The sequence below is a fragment of the Lycorma delicatula genome, chromosome 5 (assembly GCF_047948215.1).
Source record: "Lycorma delicatula isolate Av1 chromosome 5, ASM4794821v1, whole genome shotgun sequence".
Classification (NCBI taxonomy): Eukaryota; Metazoa; Arthropoda; class Insecta; order Hemiptera; family Fulgoridae; genus Lycorma; species Lycorma delicatula.
This window is the reverse complement of record NC_134459.1, coordinates 13502184-13526053: the sequence shown is the minus strand read 5'-3', so window position 1 is coordinate 13526053 and position 23870 is coordinate 13502184. Positions and strand designations below refer to the sequence as shown.

General features: G+C 27.1%; 1 protein-coding gene across 9 annotated transcripts in view; it reads right to left on the bottom strand.

Annotated features, from left to right (window-relative positions):
* The window catches only part of hth (Meis homeobox homothorax), a 790031-nt gene that overhangs the window by 326747 nt on the left and 439414 nt on the right, over positions 1 to 23870 (bottom strand). For 5 of the 9 annotated variants that reach the window (XM_075365656.1, XM_075365654.1, XM_075365661.1 and 2 more), the window contains one exon: positions 8581 to 8616. The exons of 1 other annotated variant lie outside the window; for it this stretch is intronic. In XM_075365656.1, coding sequence (XP_075221771.1) covers positions 8581 to 8616 — 36 coding nt within the window. The remainder of the gene's footprint in view (positions 1 to 8580; positions 8617 to 23870) is intronic. 3 more of the 9 variants (XM_075365663.1, XM_075365657.1, XM_075365662.1) reach the window with 1 other exon arrangement.

Sequence of the window (23870 nt, the reverse complement as noted above, 5' to 3'; positions counted from 1 at the left end):
AAAAAATAATAAACAACTTTATTAATATAAAATATTAAAAATAATTTTATAAAAATGTCGTTATTGTGTCATTACTTAATATGTACATCAAAATTTAATTTTAAAAAAACTTGTTACAAAAGTAACCCACAGTTCGGCGGTCAGAGAAGATTTGTAGATTTCTCTTAACTATTGTACCACTGTTCAACCAAAAAAATTAGTTTTTAAATAATTTCATTATCAAAGAAGAAAAAATGTATTATACATCACAAATCGTCATACTATTATTAATATGTAAACGGAAAAAGTTATTAAACAATCAAGTATATTACAAGGAACATACATAATTTCTAATTAAAGGAGACAATATCTATTTTTTTTTTTTTATTTTAAAATTTGAATTAAGAACATTATTTTCTGCTAATAAATATAGATTATTAGGAAACAATTCATTTACTAAGATCATGAATTTCTTTATCGTTCATCGATTTTTCTCAGAATTTCAAAATTGTCTAAATTATTCGATAAAATGTACTGACTGATATAAAATTATTAAAAATGAACAATATTGCTTAGATTATAAGTAATTAAGCGAAAATTACCGGCGTAAAACATATTTTTTTGGGTTGACGGATATCGACGTATTATTTTAATTTTAAGATAAATCTCACAGACTTTGTTTTTTTTCTTTTTCTTTATTTATTTTTTTATCATTTACAAACGGGATTTTAATTTAACTGTTTTCTATTAACAATAATAGTAACAATATATATCACAGTTAAAAGTGTAGTATACAAACGTATATCGTTCAGGTTTTTCCTGCACCTGTTCAAATGTTCATCATTAAAAGCAAAGTAACATTTAAATAATACAATTCTATCATAGTTATTTAAAATATGTGGAATGAGTAAGAAGCTATTTTAAAATTTATAATAATGTAACTAGGACGTTAAAATATCAACATGTCCACGCGGAAGGACAAATACTAGAGTTGGCAGGTATTATACTGCGGTAAGCATCGAAGGAATACGAATTGTGGCACGTACAGATAGATTCTCCTGCATTAGGCAAACGTTATCCTCTATTCCTCAAGGACCCGGCCGTCCGCCAAGACCACGTATCTTCCCATACCAGTTCCCATGACCGTCTTTTTTTATATATATAAACATATAAGCAATATACAAATACAAAGACATGTTGACTGACAGCAAATCATTCGTAATTACATCTTCATAACATTATTGTTTTTTTTTCTTTTTTTTCTAAATAGTAAATTAACCTGGTTCTTTTATCATGAAATTTCCTGTAAAAAAAGTATAACTTATATTTTTATATCAACTACACTGATATCGATACAAAAAATAATTAATGAACTACGTTTAAAACGCAATAAAAATCATTGTTTTTATGATTTTGCTTTCTCTCTAGAAGGAAAAAACAAAGCGAATGTATGAAGAACTAATAGAAGATTAGGAAAGAAAAGACCTACAAGAAAGAGAAATGAAAGCAAAATGTTGCTTCACAAGGTCTTCAGTCTGCCAAACTCGCCTAAAAAAGAGATCACTAATATTAGATATCGACGATAACAAAATGTAACCAAAATAATTCATAATTACTTAACAGGCAGGTAATAACCAAATATATTAACAAATATGAAAAAAATAATACATTCAAAAACTATAAGAGACCAATAAACGTACAGGATAAATTTGAAAATTATTTTTATCTATCAGGAGATATATCGCATATCCCACGAAGGTATACGCTTTTGATGTAGTATCACTCGCTCATTCCTCGATCAATTTTATTAGAATTTACAGACTAACGAAGGTTCTAAAAATGGTCTGTGGAAAATTTCAACCTGCTAGGATTTAAAACAAAAAAAAAATGGTGGCTTTCAAATAAAAATATCAATTTCACATAAACCACATTTTTTATTCATTACAAAATAACTGATAAAAAGATTAAAAACAAATGATAATTAGAACTGGAATAATTAGATAATTAGTTGTTTATGACTAAATTATTAACTTGTTTTATTCAATTTGAACAGCTGCTTAATAATTCATCATCTGTTTTTAATCATTTTTACTAGGTATTTTGTAATGAATAATAACTATGGTTTATCTGAAACCGCCATTTTGTTTCTTTAAAGCCTAAAAGATTGAAATTTTGCACAGAATATTTTTAAAAACTTCGTTAAAAGGTGAATAAAATTTCAATAGAATCGGTGGGCGAATGAGCGAATGATACTAAATCAAAAGCGTATACCTTCGTGGGATATGCGATATAAAGTGCAGTATATATTTTTTATAATCGTTTTAGTATTAAATAATAATCAAGTACATTGAAAAACAAAAATATTGTTCTTCCTTAAATTTAAGAAAGAAATTGTTCACAAGGGTAGGTGTTCTGTTTTCATTGAAAACTGTAATACTTGCTAATACTTCGTGGGACACACGTTACCTATATACAAATAAATTAAATATTAAACATATATAGGCGATATATAACATAGAATTTTAAACACTTTTTTAAAAGATTGTTTTTTGGTCTTCAACGATTCATGGAAGAATAGAAAAAAGTATTATATCAATATATCAAAAATATAAACAATAAAATAAAAATACTGTCAAAGTTTACTTTTTGAAAAAATGAAGTACTTCGCATCATCAATATTTATAAATAAACCTTTTTATTCTTACATTCGAGAAAACTACTCCAGCTATATTACGGCAAATAAAAAGCATATATATATATATATAAAACATTCGAATTTTGAATGCTTTAAATTATGCAATTTTAACATTACAGAGATCAAAAATACATTAACTGGAGCCGACAAAAGTGGATGTTTTTCAAAGTTACTTCGAATTTTTTTATCCATTTGAATCAAAGCATAAAAATTTTCAACGATTAAAAATATCAGTACTGAAATCTAAGACAATAAAAATAATAAAATAAAGAAAAAGACTCCTAAATAATATTAATTTCTTTTTTTCAGCAACAATAAGCACAATTTAATTTTATGAAGTAAAAATCGTTAAAATAAGTAAATAGTAAAATCAATAATTATATGACATTATTTTACATTGTTGAATGCAGTCGAGTAAAAATAAAAAAGAAATAATAAAAATAAAACAAAAGAAGTGGATCTGCAATAGAATTTTTAGGTGCTCCCACTGCAGAGAAAAGATCAAAGTGCTGGTCGTAAGTAGATTTCCCACTGCTGACCACTACATCGTAGCTATATATATATATATATATATACTGGACGGCTATTTCGCCTTCTACTTCACTTGAGAACCACTTCTGTAACCCAAGTATTCCCAAAGGAACTTACCAAAGACCTCATATACTTCGACCCCAGGAAAAAAAAGAAAGAAATAAAAAATAAGAGAAAACCTTTACAACTGTTATTGACATGTGCACACTATAGGAATTTTGAAATATAATTTTAAAAAAAGGAAAGAAAAAAATTAAATCAAAAACAGAAGAATTCTTAAAATATTAATAAAATTAAAGCTGGATTTTTTTTTCTATCTATAGCACGCACGTGTACGTGGATATTAATTTACATTACCAATAAACTGAATAAATTTTAATTAGTCAAATATTTCAGTCAATAAAAGAGGGAAATTAGTTTTTTAACGGAAACATAAGTTTTTTTAAATCTAATTTATTTTTTTTATTATTTCCTTTTTAATTTTTTTAGTAGTAATCAAAATTTTATTCCGTAAAAATTATTAGAAAAAAATTCAATATCTTCTAGAATATCTGATGAAAAATTATATAATATGATCTTAAATAAAATTTAAGCTCCATTAAATAAAAGAACCAATTTATATTATAAACAATGAATATTTAATTAAATTATAAACGAAATTTTTTATTATTGTTATTTTAATAAATATTAAAAAATAATCTTATGATAAATTCATGAGATACAATCGATATTTGTATAACAAGGTAGGTTTAATGAAATGAAAAAAAAATGTTGAAGATAAACGAATTATTTAATGACTATCAATTCAGTTTATATATTACTTTTTTATTATTATTTTTTTTTTTTTAATGAATTAAGATTAGATCTGAAATCTTGAATATTAGATCTTTGAAATAAAAAATAATTTGTTTTATATATTCTTGTGCTTATATTAAAAAGCCAGGTTTACAAGATCGATTTTTATTGCTTTTTTCAAGAAAAATGTACCACTGAAAAAAAAATTGTTATGAAAAATATTTTTAAATAAGCAGTTATTAAAGATAAGCAGATAAAACAAGTTATTGAAATAATTAAAATAAAATTTCCAATGACAACATCGAACTCTAGGGGTGAAAAACAAAATTAATCACGTAAAAGGAACAGATTATGCATTACAATATACCAATTACATATTCATGTTTTTTATAAAAATAAAAAAAAAACTACCGTGTTACAATTTTATTTTTCAGCAGTTTCAACTATCTACACTTAGTATCACTAACAATATAACGCTCAGGAATAATTGACTCTTCAGTTAGATAGTTCACAAACAAGTAAATAAATACAAATATTTATTTTCCTATTCAATAATGTATTTATACTATGTCAGGATGAAACGTTAAGAGCTGACACTTAAAATCACTTGAAATCAAATGCGTTTGTAATAATCCTTTGATAAAATAAGATTTAAAAAAGAAAATAGTGTCGTCATTTTAGTATATAGCATATTATTTTTAACTTCGTTAACTTCGTATTTGCATAAATAAATACTTATGATTCTGAATTCCGTAACAACTAACAGAAGTCTAAATATTTATTTATTAATAAGTTAAACTGTACCATCATCTCCTTAGATAAGGTAACTAAGGATGCAGTATATAACTTAAATAATAATAATAACAAACTTAAAAATTAATATTAAAATGAAATAATTTCGGCAAAAAAGAATTACGTTTAAAATAAATTATTTTTTTGTTAAAATTATTTAAAATTTACCTTTATGAATAATCAAAAATCTATGAAACAAAAATAATACTAATTTAATTTAAAATATTTTTTTTTAGTTAATTATTTGTATTTATTAAAAAACTTACAATATAAATATAGCATAAAAATAGAATATAAAAAATAACAAACCTCGTCAAGATTCGAACCTTTAATACTATGATAAAAAACGGAAACGTTATAACTTGGCAGATTTCTGTAGGGCCGCCCTTAAGATACTTTTTTACATAAATTTATTGTACAATTTTAACGGATATAACAAAAAGGAGTCAGGTCAGTATGAACAGCTTAAAATAAATATCTACTATTTTATACAGAAATTAACAATGTGCCTACGAATGCTATAACCAGAAACTAAATTTTATTCAGACGCCTGTAACATCCACAACAATCTTGACAAGCATTAGAAGCACTTAATAAAAGTTTCTTTCTGTAATTTATGTCGTCTTTGACTGAGACGTAGAGTTACCGATAGAGATGACTGCATGTAAAGATGAACAAAGACGTTCAAAAAGAATAGAAGATGACTGTAGACATCCCGAAAGGTAAGAGAAATAGAGATAATTTTTCGGGCCACCTGTTGCACTCTGGTTTATTGTAAAAACTTTTCTTTTTTTTTTAACCTTCAGGGCCACCGTTAGGTATTGCTTCAGAGGAATGAGATGAATAATTTGTAGCGTGTGAAAATGACACGCCTGACCGGGATTCGAACCCGGGACCTCCGGATGAAAGGCCGACACGCTACCAGTCGCGCCACGGAGGCAGGTTTATTGTAAAAACTTCTTTCTTTTCCTGTTTAGCCTCCGGTAACTACCGTTTAGATAATTCTTCAGAGGATGAATGAGGATGATATGTGTAAGTGTAAATGAAGTGTAATCTTGTAGTACATTCTCAGTTCGACCATTCCTAAGATGTGTGGTTAATTGAAACCCAACCACCAAAGAACACCGGTATCCACGATCTAGTATTCAAATCCGTGTAGAAATAACTGGCTATACTAGGACTTGAACGCTGGAACTCTCGACTTCCAAATCAGCTGATTTGGGAAGACGCGTTCACTACTAGACCAACCCGGTGGGTTATTGTAAAAACTTAACAGAAGGAATCTTAACGGTTAAAAAAAGATAGGAGAAAACCAAAATTCATTGAAGATGTCAGGGACTTCATACGTATAAAGAAATCAAGAGTACCTATATATATATTATTCTGGATAAGACGATAAAATGTATTAGCGTGATAGTTCATGTAGTTTAGCATGATACTAGTAAAGTTTCAGGAACTATGATCTTAGAAATTAGATGTGAAGTAAAGATAACTAACGATTAAATCCGTATTTAATAAACCTCGAGTTAATCACCAAAATGAAACAATATTGGCTTCAGATGATTATCATGGCAGATACTCAAAAAAGATTCAAATGATTCTTAAAAACTATAACTAGCAGACATAATAATTATTAATTTAAAAAATAAAATAACAGAAAACTGAATAAAAACGCTGAGTAAGTAAATAATTGAAAGAATAACCTACCAAAAATAAAAAATAATTTAATAATTTTCAATACAAACAGGAAATAAAAAATTAATAATTGTTCATTCATAGTACGGAATAATGCGTTATTTTTTTCTTTTCTGAAATATTTCATTCAATATTCTTATCGTGTATAAAAGGTACGAAATATAATAGTCGATACACGTAGTGGTTTTATGTAAGTTAATATAAGGGTGAACACCACATCCACGCTAAACCTTCCCCAACTGAGTATGACTCGCACATCCCTGAGACAAATAGATTACGAGGCCGTTACTTGCATCCCTCATTACACAGTTTAGGGTTTATCTACAGAGTATTTCATCATCTTTATTATTATTGTATCAATTTTCAAACCATCAAACGTAAAACAAAACAAAAAAAAATCATTTAAAAGAATTTATTTATATTTTATTTTTATATATAAATTTTACAAATTTATTTTCTGTATAAAAATTTATTTTATTTTCATAAGGAAAAATCCGGTGAGAGGGGGAATCACGTATAAAAAAAGGGGGATCGATAAGAAAAAATATATTAATTTCTTGTGGAAATTGTGATTTTAATCTGCCTCACTTTCCACAGAATAAACGTTTGATGAATTTTAATTTCATTAGAAATTGTATAATAAGAATTAGTAACGAAATTAAACGTGTTACATTCTCCGTATGTGTAGTTTTCTACAGAATACAACAAAAAGTTTAAAAAAAAAAAATAATAATAATCTACCAAAAGGACGAAAAAAGTAAGCGATCTGCAAACATATTAAGATAAAATTTATAATTAAATATTAAATTGCGTAAAAATAGCAATTAAAAAACTCGGGAAGCAATCTTAAATTATTTTAATCTTTTTTTTCTTATGTTTTTATATTTATTAAGATTTATTAAAAATCCAATAAATCAAAATTAAATTTAATATCTTGTTACTTTACTGTGAAAATTTATATATTTATCAGGAAAAATGTTTTTATTACATACGGTTCATACTTGACAGATAATATTAAGAATGTAAATCCATAACGTCAATGTTGCACAACGTAAAAAAAATTAAGCTTTATTATTTAAATCTAGAAACCACGCGTATTTTAATGTTTAAAAAATAAGAGTTAACGGATGACTGAAGAAAAAATTATACGGAATAATAAATGAGAAAATTTACGCACGATAAACTAAGAAAATTAAATTTTACAGAATGTTAATTAATTTTAAGTTTGCGTAGTTAATTAGTACCGAAAGAAAATGTATGCCAACTTCAATTATTATAATATTTCCGTTTCTAATATTATTAGCGTCAATATAAAAAAATACTTTCATAGTAAAACTAATAAAAAAAATAAATAAATAAATAAATTTTAATAAAATTAGGCTGAAAATGCAAATTTATTTCTTTAGCACAGTAAGCTGTAGTAAATTCAGTATTATTCAACCGTTAACAAAAAATAATAATAAGAATAATTTTACATTTGAAACAAAGAACTAAAATACGAATAAAAAATACAACACACTAACACACACACACACACACATACACACAAACGCACACAAAACAAGAAGCTGCAGAAATACTTAAAATGTAAATTTTATTCCTTACTGGCAAAGACATTATTTGAATGTCACAAACACGTTTTAGTTCGCTAACGTAGATTTCTGTCTGGCAGCTAAAAAGAGAAGACTAAAAAAAAGGAAAACTGAAAAAGCAGCAGAAAAAAGAACCAGATTTCAATCAGAATTCATTAAATTCGACAGAAGACTATTAATATATATATATATATATATATATATATATATATATATATATATATAGAAAGGGAGAGATAGAGCCTACACAACGCACACACGCACATACACCACAAACCACACACGTATCATATCATTAATTTAATATTATATTATTCAGCAAAAATCGAAATATATTTATTTATAAAGTGGTGTTACCATTTTTGTTTTTATTTTTATTTTAGTATTTTTAGTAGAGTTTCGCATAGAATTTTTTCAACTTAACATTCACAAAAAAAAAAACCGTTAATGATATTTCTAATATAAAATTAATCATCACATCTTAATATAATTTTTACTTACATAAAAATGAATCTATTATTCTTTTACCTAGTGCGTCTGTAACAAAAAAAAAAAAAAATACAAAAAAATTAATACAGATATTAATTCAAATTAAAATATAATCTATATGTATTAAAAACGAATAATATGTTGTTTTTTGCAGCATCGTTGAATTTAAAAACTATTCCAATTTGCCGGAATCATAAGTAAATTTGAATACAAAAAAAAATTACATGAAGCTAGAAGTTTCCATTAAAACAGCTATTGTATATGTACATATCTTTTACAATATACATAAATATATAACAACCATAAATAAGTACAGATAAAGATGAGTCCAAGGAACATTGATAAAGTTCAAAACATAAACAAACAAAGAAACCACAAAAAAAAGTCTTATCAATAATACAAATAATAAGTAAACACAAAAAAAAAGTAGTGAAAAATCAAAGAACCAACAAAGAGACGAAACGAAATCATGAATTTTGTCGATGCACAACACCCTAGGGTAGCTGATTTACCTCAAATCTAGGAGAACTTAAATACAGTATATGCAGTTGTTGTAGGCACATAACGTCCTTGCTGTTATCCAGAAGGTTAACCGCAAGCATGTTTTGTTACATGTTTGTTCAGTCTCATTTTTATCCTGTATCTAATCATTTTATCTCCTCTCGAATCGTTTCAAATCCCAGATAGTCGTGAATTTCAGTGTTATGCACAATATATGACGCTTCTGTTAGATTTTTCAATATTTTTTTCTGGAAACGCTGAACTAATTCCATGTTAATCTCACTTGTGCCCCGTAGTGGATTCCATAGGTACACATCGGTTTCATGAAAACTGTTAGATAATGATAGTTGCAAACTCCTGCCTAGCTATCAGTTCATCTCTCAAAAGTTATTGTTAAGGTGCATACGTCCTTTTCTCCCTGACATGACTCTACCACGTCAGTCGGCGATCCATAAGCAGTCCTAGGTATAACATGTTGTTAGCATGTGGGTTGAAAATGGCATTAACTTGAACTGTCGGGCAGTCACCGCTCCCAATCGCAAAAGTAACATGCGCAGACTTAGCCGAATTAACCTTCATCTTCCATCTACCTATCCATTCGTCAATTAGATCCAATAAAAGTTTTAGTTTAGCAAAAGCTGCAGTAAAAAAATCTCTTAGAATAACTCTTAGAATAACAATGAATTAAATCTGTCCATTCAATTTATATTTACTTCCTTGTACGAAGTAAAGAAAGTATTGTGATTGCGAAAAATTTCGCTTTTTTAGGTTTCAACGGAAATATCCATTTTGACCATCCCTGAATCAATTTTCACGAGTTTCGGCGTAACGTCTGTACGTATGTATCTCGCATAACTCAAAAAAGATTAGCTGTAGGTTGTTGAAATTTTGGATTTAGGGCTGTTGTAATATCTAGTTGTGCATCTCCCCTTTTGATTGGAATCGACTGAAAAAAATTGGATTTTGAACTTTTTCTTAACTCCATTAATAAGCTCTCATTGGCAGACTTTTCAACGATATATCATAACTGGTACTTGTTTTCATCGGTTCCAGAGTTATAGCCAAATAAAATTTTAATTGATGAAATATTTGGATCTTACAAGGCACATCTGTTCGAATCAAACTACATATACATACTCGTGTATATATATATATATATATATATATATATATATATATAATTTTTAACTTTTCTTTTTAATTTAAATATATTGATTTATTAATAATTTTAACTTCTGATTGTAAATTTTCTTTTACAATAAATAATAATTCAATAATAACAATAGAATAAAAATCAAAAGTCATTAGTTAAATAGAATTTTAGGTACTTCTCATTTAACTCAAACATTTTTACAGATATTAATAATTATTAATACGAGTAAATCAATATATTTAAATTAAAAAAAAGTTTAAAAAAAATATATATATATATATATTAACAAACGTATGAAGTCGGATTCGAACCGAAGTGTGCATGGTTACGGATCCGACACGTTCTCACTTGCACCTAACTACTTGAGCGTCGTGAAACAAAATTAAAATATATATGTGGGTGTGTGGCTGACATGGACACCACAAAAAAAATGTGATGCAAGGTGGTGTCTATCACAACGCAATTGTCTAACTGTCCACTTAATTAAAAAATTGGAGGATCGTATCTCACTTTCAAATGAAATAAGTTTAAATGAAGTGCAGCAAAAAATGTGTATATGCAATTTAACAGGCGTACAAGGAAGTCATATGGTATCCCCATCAGATTTTTGTTCTTATAGAAATAAACAAAATTAAATTATTGTTACAGAAATAATTTATTTTTTAACTAAAATTTACATTAATATGAATGAAAATTGGTACATTGCATCCGACATTTACTTGTGGATTAAATTATTTTAAATAATATTATTTTTTCTCGAATTCTAATATTCAATTATATCTTTTAATACCTAATAAAAAGAGCGGAAGAGAAAAATTAGAACTTAAAAAAAGAATGAATAAAAACTTATCTATTCATTATCGTTTAGCCCCTTTTTTAAGAATTACCAATTAGATATTTCCATAGATAACAATATTATGAAAATAAATATACATATATAAACTATATTTATAGTATTCATACGTACGAATGAACGTTTATGAGTTTTAACAACCAGTGATTTTTAGAGAATGTGTAGTATAGAACAAAGAGCGGTGATGTAGACACGTGCCTAAGAAGAAAGCCCATTATCTATCTGCACCAGGAACAGCAGCACAGCAGCAGTTTAGACGTTCACAGCCTACCTAATAACAATCATTACTGAAAATAAAGTCAGGCCCCCGGTCGACAAATCGTTCGTTTAGGGTCAAATCCGTTAGTAACCAAAGGCTTCATTATAACAAAAGGGATCGACCCACCGAACGGCAAATTATAGAAATTTCCTCCATTATGTACGAAACAACAATCGGTAAAATAAAATATTAGGTATAAACAGGAGGCGGCATATTTATCTAAACTTCTTAGCAAATCAAAGGACATGTCCCGGTAGTTTAAACAAAGAACAATAAAACATAATTGCTGTGCACGACAAAACGCTCCAGTTTTATAGAACAGTGACACGCGTCGTTTATATATATATATGCTTTTACACCCCTTTCTGGACCGGAAGAAAAACACTACACTACACTGCGTTTGTATAGAAAGATTACTGGTATTTGTACGCTTCAACAATCAAGATATGAAATACAAAATTTCAAAAATATGCCTTGTTTGAAATTTTACGTTATATTATTTTTCAGTTGAAAAAAAAATTAAACTGAAACTATACAAATAATAATAAAAAATGTTTTTCTCACTCAATTCATATTCTTATAGGATCCCCTAAACTGACACAGCAGTTTGTTTCTCAGTAGTTTCTATATATATAATAAACACAGAGTTAAAACAAAAAACCGAAATAATTCCATTAAAAAATAAAATATAAAACAAAACTCATAAGTTAAGATTAATTAACATAAAGAAAACAAAAAATCTCCTTTTTCTCATAATATTAATATTCCAAATCTTCATAATGCTCTACTTCATATTATTTAAAATTAATTAAATAGTTAAACAAAAATTAAGAATGTCTTCCTTCTCCTTTTTTATAGAAATGAAGTTTAATGTGCCTGGTGATAAATCTGAGTAAATTTTCGGGACAAGATAAGATAACGTACGATAACCACACTTATTACGAGGTCGGTGTATAAAATAATATGTGATACGAGTTTCATGGTTCATATTTTTTTTTATTTTTAAAAAGTTTGATGAGAAAAAAGTCATCCGTAAAAATATTCTGATGCAACTGACTTGTAGGTGATAGAAGTCTGCTGACTTTATGAAAATCTTGGATATTGTTGTAATGCGTCTGTTGTTATAGAAATTTAGAATAGTTTTAATTACTTGTTTTTGGATGAAACGGATTACATTTAAATAACAATCCTCAGAATGTACCCAAGCGGAAGTACCCTATCTTAAGATTGAATCAAATAATGTGTAATTTTTAAAACGTAATTAGGGTAAAAAAAAACTGAAGGTTATGAATTTTACATTGTATACTGCGCAATCGAGGAGAAATAACATTAATTTTCTTAGACCAAGTAAAAAATTCATCAATAATAACGCCTAAATACTTATGCTCGGATTCATAAGCTACAACAGGTTAAATGCAGGAAGGTGAAGAATTTTGCAAACAAATACAAGTACTTGTTTTTAAATAAATTTTTTCTTAAATTTTGGATGTACAGCTGTATAGCTGAAACTTTCTCATTAATGATTATTATTATTATTATTAATGAAAAAAATTAATAATAATTATTATTACGACAATAAAAATTATTATACAACGGTAAAATTAAAATATTCATATTTTGTATACATCTATTAATAATCTAAAATCAGTGGATACTAATATAAATGGATATTTAAAATTACGGTTTGCGACTTTAAATAACATTTTCAATACACTAATAAAATTTGTGGTTAGTAACAAATAAACTGTCAATTTTAATAAATTATTATAAATTTTATTTTAAAATATTTTCGAATATATTACTGTCGTAAACAAATCTTTAAAAAATATCGAACTACTAACAATCTAGCTATAAAAATAATGGAGAAACGTTTTAAAATCACGATCCAAGAACTAACCGACATAGTAGTAAAAAAAATTAACTTTTACCGGTCAACTAGTTTTTAATGTTTGTCTCCAACTAAATTAATATTATTAGTTTTGATTTTATCACAGTACGTTATGTTTTTCAGAATATATATATATATAAAACCAATAATAAATCAAAAATACATGTTCGATACTAAATTTTATTTTAAAGAAATTAAACTTTTTTAAATAATAATTGTAAAAAAAGTAAGTGGTATTTATAATAACGTTAGTTAATAGTAAATATGTAATTATAAAGAGTTGCAAAGACCAACGCAATCTACCCGGAAAACAAAATCTTTAAAAAAGTATTTTTAAATTGTGCTGATTAATTCAATTTAAATCAGACAAATTTAAGATTAACATACTATTATTATTAGTCCAATAAAAAAAAGAAGAGTGATTTAACTTAATTTTTATATTAAATATTGAATAACAAAAAAAATCAGAACCGATATCTTTCATACTCAGACTGGTTTTTTTCAATAAAGAGAATCTGATATTGCCTATAGGTATAATTTTTAATTAAAAAAAAAAAAAAAAAAAAATTAAATTTCAGTTCAAAAATATAGTTTATTAATTAATAAAATTTATAATTTATACGTTTCTATGGAAAATAAAAGCAACCAATTATGTAGTATTTCATCAGCAGATACAACCAACCACTGAGAACGAGAGAGACTAATGTCAGGAGAATGGTTAATATAATTCATTCATACACTAGTACTTTTCCATCGTTATCGAATAGTATTAAAACAATTGATATTCCACTATGCAATGTAAAATATAACAGAATAGGCTATTTTATATATATATATATATATATATATACAGAAAATTAATATTAATCCCGTATTATAAAATGTACGCTAATCCATTTATACTAGTGTATTTACAGTACACAAAAGTGTGATGATATTTAAAAAAACACTCTATTTTTTAGGCAAGGTAAAAAATTAAACTTAATTCTTTTTTAACATTTAAATAGTATTAAAAAAAAAGTGACTATTATAACCGCATGTGCGGAGATTTAATGTAAATTTATCCAACCATTCATTTGCATAATCTCCTTTTGCGACAGGAAACATAGAATAGTATTCCTTTTAGTACGTTACAAAAAAATAAATTATATACATTTATATATTAATCAATATCAACAAGTAGAAATTACCAATCATCTCATTTTAATAACACAAGAAAAAAATAAATATATATGTATACATTCTATATGTGTATAAGAATGCGTTCCATTATAAATATTGTGTAATTTATACAAAGTAATATAGTATAGCCAATAATAACAATCATTCAACCCGTTGGATTTTGTAAATTCTAAACAACGTAATCTAATGTTATACATTTCGATAAGGCTAATTGTTTTTAACACAAAAAGAAGTAACCTAAAGTTTATTGAACAACATGGAAACTCCATTACTATCCATATCGTGAGCCATTTCGAACAAAAAGCTTGTTTTCTTCGCGCCCGTTTCTCTCTTTCTACATACGTTGTAGCAGAAAAAAAGAAACGGGTGCGTGTATATAAAGACACCTACACATTTAAACGTATCGCAAACTAGTGTTAGTAAAAACCGGTTAAGTGAATTAAGAAAAATAAATAAATCATGTATTTTTAAAATATCAGTTTTGTAAAATGAGTGATTATTTTTACTAATAAAAACAAAAAAATATTTACTAACATAATTAAAAATAATATAACCGAAAAAAGTATTTTTTTGAATAAAAAATAATCTTGTACATCCGGCCACGATTTAGTCTGGTTGGTTCAGTAATCCCAGATCTTACATTTAATGGAGAAATATCCCCCTGCTGAATCAAAAAATGTGAAGTTTGATTTAAAAAAAAAAAAACAATTAATATTTAATATCGACTCTTGATGCCAATAAATCTATGGAAAATAAACTAAAATAAATAATCGACGTATCACAAATATCTGTAAGAGAAGAGTTGTTCGTATAAAGTGCAAGGTACACATTGACAACGAACTGAAAGAAACTCCAACCATCTTAGAAATAAGATTTATCTTACATAAATCGCGGCTGCACTCACCGAAGGTAAATTTGGGTTTGGTATGTTATTTCTCGACGAAGAATAATACGACCGATGTTTTTTTACGAAACGCTTGAAAATCCGGCATACCAGGATATAATTATGCAATTTGTAACTCTTATCGACTTGATGAACGCTATTTTTACCTGCAACAAGACAAGACAACGCGCCATAGATCCAAAAACACCATGGAAGTTTTGGAAGAATGTTTGGTGATCGTATGTTCTAAAAACGTCTGTGGCCCCCTAGTTCCCCTGACTTATCATCACCAGACTTCTTTCTCTGGGGTTTTTGAAAGGACGTGTATATCGAACAAACCCACATACTTTGCAAGACCTGGAGCGAGCCATTACTGCAGAAATGAATTCCATTAGCTCTGATGTCCTACGAAGAATGTGAAAAAATATGATGCGAAGTGTTCGTGGACATTTCCATTAGTTGCTGTAAGACATTACCAGATATGCATAACTGCATTCCACGAATCAAATCAAATGTTAGTATCTCTGTATTATAGTCCATAATACAGTTATAATGTATAGTATCACGAGTACACGATAAAATAACCGTACTGTAATATTAAAATTATAAAAAGTTATTATAAAAGTCTAAATATATCATATAATACATTATAAAGAATATAATTAATTTAAAGATTAAGTTTACGTAATTGTAGTAAATAAAAAAGTTATATATATATATATATATATATATATATATATATATATTTAGATTTTAATTCCATAAAAAAAGATTATAAAAGATAGTCGCAAACCAAATTTTTATACATATTTTTATAGTAAAATTGCAAAAGATGTACGAATACAAGTTTATAAATTTTAAACCATAAAGGTGCAAAACTGCTTTACACATTGTTGTAAACAGAACGTTTTTATCACAATGAATTACTAGCTTGTTGAGAGGTCAGTCGTTATTAACAAGTTACAACTCGAGAAAGACTTCTTCATCTCGTCCAAATAATAATGAACAACGCAGAGTTCTGTTGTACAACCAGATATATATATGTTAAAGAAAGAGAGAGAAACAGAGAATGGTGTAGAGAAGATTGGAGAGGCCAACCCAGTTGCAGTCATTGTACATCATTTAAACCAGTAAGAAGAAAACGGCACAATTTCATTTTCATCAAACGCGTGCGCACGCTCAGTCACACACACTTAATTTTAGTACAAGTAGAAAACTTATTGGGTTTTTTTATGAGATCTTATCCTCCTGACTAGGTGGAACAAAAAATTATTACGTTTTTACAATGAGTTACTTGCAAGTCACCATTTAACTCCACGACACAAAATTTATAAATTAATATTAAAACAAACTTAAAGAAAACACCCTTAGTAATCAAAAATACCCTTAATAATATCTGCAATAAATATTTATTTTATTTTTGTTATTTTCTTTTAATTTTAGTTAATTAATAAACTGTAAATTTATTGTCTTTTAATAAATATAATAAAACACTGATGTTAAAGACGCAATAAATAATGATAAAAATAATAAAAGTAAAGCCCCAGTTTACCACCTGGCAGTACACCATCAAATTTCCAATTTTTCAGTTCTATCAATAATTGGTGTTTCCATTTTTCATTTAAAATATGTTAAAACGGAATTTAAATAGTTTAGAAATAACATTTTGCTTTCTTCAGCACGATTCAATCAGTTTTGTAAACTAAAAACTTCAAGTAGAAAAAATTCAGAATATACCATTAGCTTGACTAAACCATTACAGAACCAGTAACCATAACCATTACCATAATCATTACAGAACTAGTAATGAATTATGTTCACTAAGTTTGGAAAAAAAATTACTGGCAAATAAAGAAAGGTTTAGACATTTACTCGTAAATTAAATATAAAAGTTTTTGTAGTATAAAAAACGAACCACCTAGTGGTTAACTCGTCAACGTAAATTAAATGATTTCGAAATCAAGAGTTCTAAGGTTCAAATCCTACTTTTATACGGATTTGATTACGAAATCATGGATAAATTTTTTCAACCGGTTTAAAGATTAGTAATTTTAATTTTAAATAAAAAATCAATTATATTATATTAAAAATCTGATGTGAACACCACACATGTCTTCCTTGTATGCATATTAAATTGCACATACGTATTTTTTTTCAATGAAAAGTACATAAAATTTTATTTCATTCATAACGTCTGTAATATTTTCATTTTTTTTAAATTTTATTCTTATTATTGAATAATTATTTATCGTAAAAATCGTTATTGCAATCAGAGGTTAATAATTATTAATAAATCAATATATGTAAATTAAAAAAAAAGGTAAAAAAAGAAGATAAAGTTTGATTCGAACAGATGTGCTTTGTAAGATCCAAATATTTCATTAATTAAAATTTTACTTGGCTACAACTCTGGAACCGATGAAAATAAGTACCACTTATGATATATCGTTGAAAAACTCTCAATGAGGGCTTATTATTGCAGTTAAGAAAATGTCGAAAATCCAAATTGGTTTGAATTTTGGGCTTTTTTTGAACTTCTGGTTCAGTTGATTGCAGTGAAAAGGGTATGTGCGCAACTAGATGTTACGAAAGTCCTAAATCCAAAATTTCAAAATCCTACGGCTAATCGTTTTTGAGTTATGCGAGATACATAAGTACGTACAGACGTCACACCGAAACTAGTCAAAATGGATATTTCCGTTGAAATCTGAAAACCGAAATTTTTCGCGATCACAATACTTCCTTATTTCGAACAAGGAAGAGAAAAAGAAATGAATTTTATAAAACAGACTGTTAAGGTTGGCAAATTTAAATCAAATAACAATTCATTTTTTATGTATATTTTTATTAACGATATTACTATAGGTCTATGTAACCGTGGAAAAATTTGTCATAAAAATTTAACTTTTTTATATACATTTAATAACCAAAGAACCATTAAATAAAATAAATATTTAGTCTTATCACATACATAAATTAAATATTATACTGCTTACGATAATTAAATATATATATATATAAAATTACTACACACTCTAAATTAAATAGGTACATTTCCATTTTCATATAATTATCTACAACACACATAGATGAATATTTTCCATCGATTATTTTTAAACGTTTCTAAAGGAATGTTAAAAAGAAATGAATACGTGAAAGAATTTAGTGTAAAAAATAAAACAATGTAACATTAATTGTAAAATTATGCAGTACAATGTGATGAAAACAGTTTCTACAGCAAAGCAGGAGGCAGGCAAGACTAGTGGCTATTCATGTTATAATTATATCAGCTGTTGTGATATGATAGGCCTATTTTAATTTGAAGTTAAAATCTGATAGGCTAACCATGCTTCCGACAACGCAACGCTCTGTTTTCGATCTCACCCAGTCAATCTCACGCTCGCTCGCTCTCTCTCTCTCTTTATATATATATATATATATATATATATATATATATACCATCACTACTGATAAACTAACCGGGCGGTCAGACCACTGCATTAAATGAGTGTTAATATAGAGATAATTACACCTATTGCATGAGAGTATACGAGTAGAAATAGGCTTATTTCCTTCATACTGAGTGCAAAGAGGAGGCAATTATAAAATTAATTTTAAAAAACCAGTTTTTTTAGAATGAAGTAAAAATCATAGTAGAAAGAAAGAAATCTAAAACAAGCAGCAACTGGATTTTTAATTCATTTTATTTTTATTTTTTTTTAATCAAAATTGAAATTATAGTAGTATATATCTTAAATATATAGCACAACCTAAAAAAAAATTAATGAGGTAACAAGAGACAATGTTTTTTTTTTGTTTTTTTGTTCTTTTTTGCCTTAACAAAAAATGATAAATTCCAAACACCAGTTGGCGCCAGTTAAATTTTGTGGAATTTTTTTTTAAATCGCTGCTAAATTTTTTTTTTATTTAAAAGTCATTTAATAAATATTAACATTATAAAATTACCAACATTCTTAAAATATTTACACAAAAATTTTAATAGCTCAATGTAATAAAAGAATAAAAGAATGAAATCGAAAAATTTTGGTAAAGAAATAAATTAAAAAATTAATTCATTATTTTAAATAATTACATAATTTTTTTTTTTAAATAAAAAAATTGGTCCGGAGAAAGACCTTAGTAAAACCAATTCCTAAATTTACTTTTTAAGATATTTAATTCATTTTTTTTAAATTAAAGTTACGACGTATGCGAATAATGTTAGCGTCTAAATTTATTATCTACGAATTACAAAAATTATGCCCGTTGATAAATATTATTTTGATTTAAAAAATAAATAATAGAACGATTAAATTAAATATTGATTTTCTTTTAAAGTAAAAATAATTTCAAAATTTTATATATAAAATAATACAGCGTGCGTCCAAAAGAATAAATCGATTTCAAAATCAACAGCCATACAGCCACGCATAGTCAGTGAATGAAATATCACCATTAAAAAGTGCGATTGTTGAGTTGCAAATACCGGTCGCCAGATTGCAATACTTAAAGTCAGTTATGTTTACACGGATTTGAATACTAGATCGTGGATACCGGTGTTCTTTGGTGGTTGGATTTCAATTAACCACACATCTCAGGAACGGTCGAACTGAGACTGTACAAGACTACACTTCATTTACACTCATACATATCATCCTCATTCATCCTCTGAAGTATTATCTGAAAGGTAGCTACCAGAGGCTAAAACACGAAAAGACTGCAATACTAGCACTCAAACGTACGTTAGCCTCAGTAGTAAACAACATAGCCTTTACACAACAGCGTTCTGTGTTCTAAAATTTAGCAAGTCAGTAAGTAATAACAGATCTGCGTGCATTTCGACAGCGTTACAGGATCGATATTCATTAATTAAGAACATTTATCGCTGCTGTAGTATGAAGAATGGAGGTATAAATAATTTGAATAATCTTCCAGGACGAACAGCATTACAGTGGAAAATGTACAACGAATTCAAGAGGCTTTCCAGCGAAGCCCGATAAAGTCCACTCGTCGCATTAGACGATAACGTACGATCACTCATATGACTGTTTGACGTGTGTAAAGAACAAATTTGAATTTCAGGCTTAATCGATTACAATAACTGCAAACTCTTCGTGTGTGACAAAAAATTTCTGTGATTTTCTCTCGGTGGATATTGAAGACGATGGGTTTTCACCGCGATTAATTTTTAGTGATGGAGCAGAATTTCATTTAAGCGGTATAATTTTACCTTACTATGTGCTCATTTGAGGATTTAAGAATCCGCACGAGATTGTACAGAAGGAGCGAGATTCACCAATAGTTTTGCGCTGTTCCGTTTGCAAAAAGGTATGACCTTTCTTTTTTGAAGGAAATACAGTTAACAGTGCATTCTTATTTTGAAATACTGATGGTCCTGGCTTTTTTCACAACTACACTAAGATTCTGAAGAATTCATTTTCAACAAGATGGAGCCCCATCTACACTCTTGGCCCCTAAGAACCTCAGACATTACGCTGCATGACATTTTTTGGGGGAGACCTGTGAATTAAAACTATTTATGTTTCACCATTACCTGCTGATTTATATGAGCTGAAAACAAGGATCAGTAGTTGTATTAACTTACATAGTGTAGCAGAACACTATCTAAAACGCGTTGCGGAAAATTCAGCTATCTTCTTGATTTTTCCCGTGCAGCAAACGGTGGACATATAAAACATTTAACTTCATAAGTGAAATTTTAAATATTTCTGATTATGTAATTTGTCTTGTAATTGTAACAGATTTTTATTATGAGATATCTCTATTTGAAATGGGACATTTTTTTTTATTTATATACACTGTATATTGGAATATAGATTTTATTTTCACGACAATATTTTCGTGTATAATTAAACGATAGATTGAATAAAAAATTTGGAAAAAACATATACAACTGGAATAAAAAAAAACTTTTTTTAGATATACCATGTAAAATGTTAATTTTTGTAAATTATTATTTAAATATTACTCATTAAAACTGATACCAAGTTAGAACCATCATTTCAAGTTAATATTTATTAAGATTTAATTGAATTTAAATTTAAATAATAGTAAAATGATATCGCTGTATTTTAGTTTTAGATATTTCTTCGAGATAAGGAAAGGCAAGAATTTTCATCCACAAAAAATGAGATAATAAATTAACAAAGGAAAAAATTAAATCAATTTCTAAGTAAATTTTGTTGAAAATTCATTAAATTCATTCATTTATTCATTGTAAAATTGAATTATTAGGTTATACTACAAATAACCCGACGAATTAAATATAAATGTTTCATAATTGTAATTTATTTATTTTCAAAAAGGAATACAGGATGAACAATTCATTGCCTTATAAACTCAAATAATTTTGTTCACTAGCAGAAGTAATAAAAATATTTTATAGCACCATTAAAAACTTCCGCTCAAAATAAAAAGAAAACCATACAGAAAAACAAAGCTAACATCAAGTATAACTTATCCTTTATAAAAACATTATTTAAAAATACCTTCATATTATTTTAATTTTTTGGTTTACAAATAATAATTAAATCAATTTTTTTATTAATTAAGCGATAACAATTCCAATTATATCCTTTTAAAAACAAAAAAAGAACATAACACGCAGAATCAAAATGAAAACTATCTTTATTTTACATAAAGTTTCGTGCGACAACTTTCATTTGTACTAAGTAACGCTTTTTCAGACCAAGCAAATCATCAGTAGAAATTCATAAAATTTTAAACGTGATTTACTTCAAAAAGCATTATCTTTTATACAATAATTTTATTTAGGAACAACAAAAATTATAGTGTAGAATAAACGTAATTATTAAACAAATAATAAAAAATCGTAAAACGTTCAAGAATACTTTTCCAGAAAAAAGTATCAGGAACGGCAATAACAATTTTTTCTTTCTAAAATAGATTCTTGAAACATTTTAAATTAAATACTGGAATTCAAATAAATAAAATGGAGTTTAAATTTTGTGCAATACACTGAACAAAGTTTGCAATAAAACAAACCAGTAGATTTTAATTGGGAGATGAAAGATTTTTTTTTTTAATTTTCTTTTTTAACATCATAAAAATATTTTTTTAATTGGCATGTACGGTTTACGATTAGATGAATAAAAAAGATTCTTTAAAAATAGACAAACTTTATATATTATTTTTTTACATTATGACGAAATGCACGGTTATAAAGCCAAGTTTCATCTTTCCGCGTACACAGCAAGTACAATCACGCAACATATTTTGAAGAAAACGTAACAATTAGAGAATAAAATTTAACCATTATACTGGGTCATCCTCTTTGAGAAAATAGATTCCGAAATTATTTTTTATTTTAAATTTCAATACGTAACTTTATATAAAAATAAATCGAAATATATATAAGAGAATGTTTAACTTAAGCAATATATATACACCGTACTTAAGTCGGTATCTGGAACTTGGTATGTAAGGGACAGCTGGTGGCATGCGGATAATTTGCTTAAAAAGGTTTGCGGTTATGTTAAATCTGATTAGAAAGAAGACCGCTAATGAACCGAGTGTTTAAATGATGGAATACGTAAGTCGTCATAGTTGTCGAACGGAGGAAGAAGCAAAGAGAGGAGAACTGAAAGAGCAACAAGCCAGCACAAGATCATAGGCCTACTACGAACGACCACAACCAGTTCAACGGACCGTAGTCAAGGACACAACCAACGTCGTCTGTGTCCTGAGTCCTTAATCCTTCTGTATTTTATAACCCATCATATTTATCGTAAAATCAGATTTTAATTTTATCGTCATAATTAATATAATTATTATTGATAATTTACCAAAACGTTGAGAACTACATTAATTTAAAAAAATCTTGGCTAACAGTTAATTCCTTAAAACTATTAAAAATCATGACACTATTTTTACAAATACATCAATTTTGAATTTAATTTACACCAAACCTTTTAAGTACAATTGTTTTTAAAAACAAAATTAATCGTCATGAATAAAGGTCCCCTTGATCTCTGGGATTCTATACTTCTAATTGCCAATATCATGGATTTTAATTTAATTAGTATTTCTTTTGAGATTATCTCCCTTTTATCGATTTTTTTCAAAATAGACAAAGATCAGTAAGAGAAGACATGACCTACCTCTGTAATTTTCAATAGGGTTTTTAAAACACGAATCAAAAATTTACATACATTTTTATTCTCACTACAAGAGGTTTGCAAAAGGGATATGCAGTTTGCCTAGCGAATCACAGAACGGCGGTGTTACTGGGAATCAATCGCTTCGAATAAATACAAGTCCTGTTTCTATAGACAAATAAACTATTCATTTTTTTTTTTTTTATTAACCTGATGATGAGATTAAGAAGAAGCGAAACGAGTTGTTTTTGAATCTTTTTGTAAAGGTGTGATTATTTTTAGTTTCAAAGTTATTTTGTTTAAAAAATACAAAATCGAGTTAATAGTTTTTACTCTGCTGGTTTTATGCGTTGAAATTAACAGGAATAAATGAAAGAGAAATGTATATACATTACATATACAAAATTAGATACATATTTGAGATATTTTCAACTAAATATGCAAA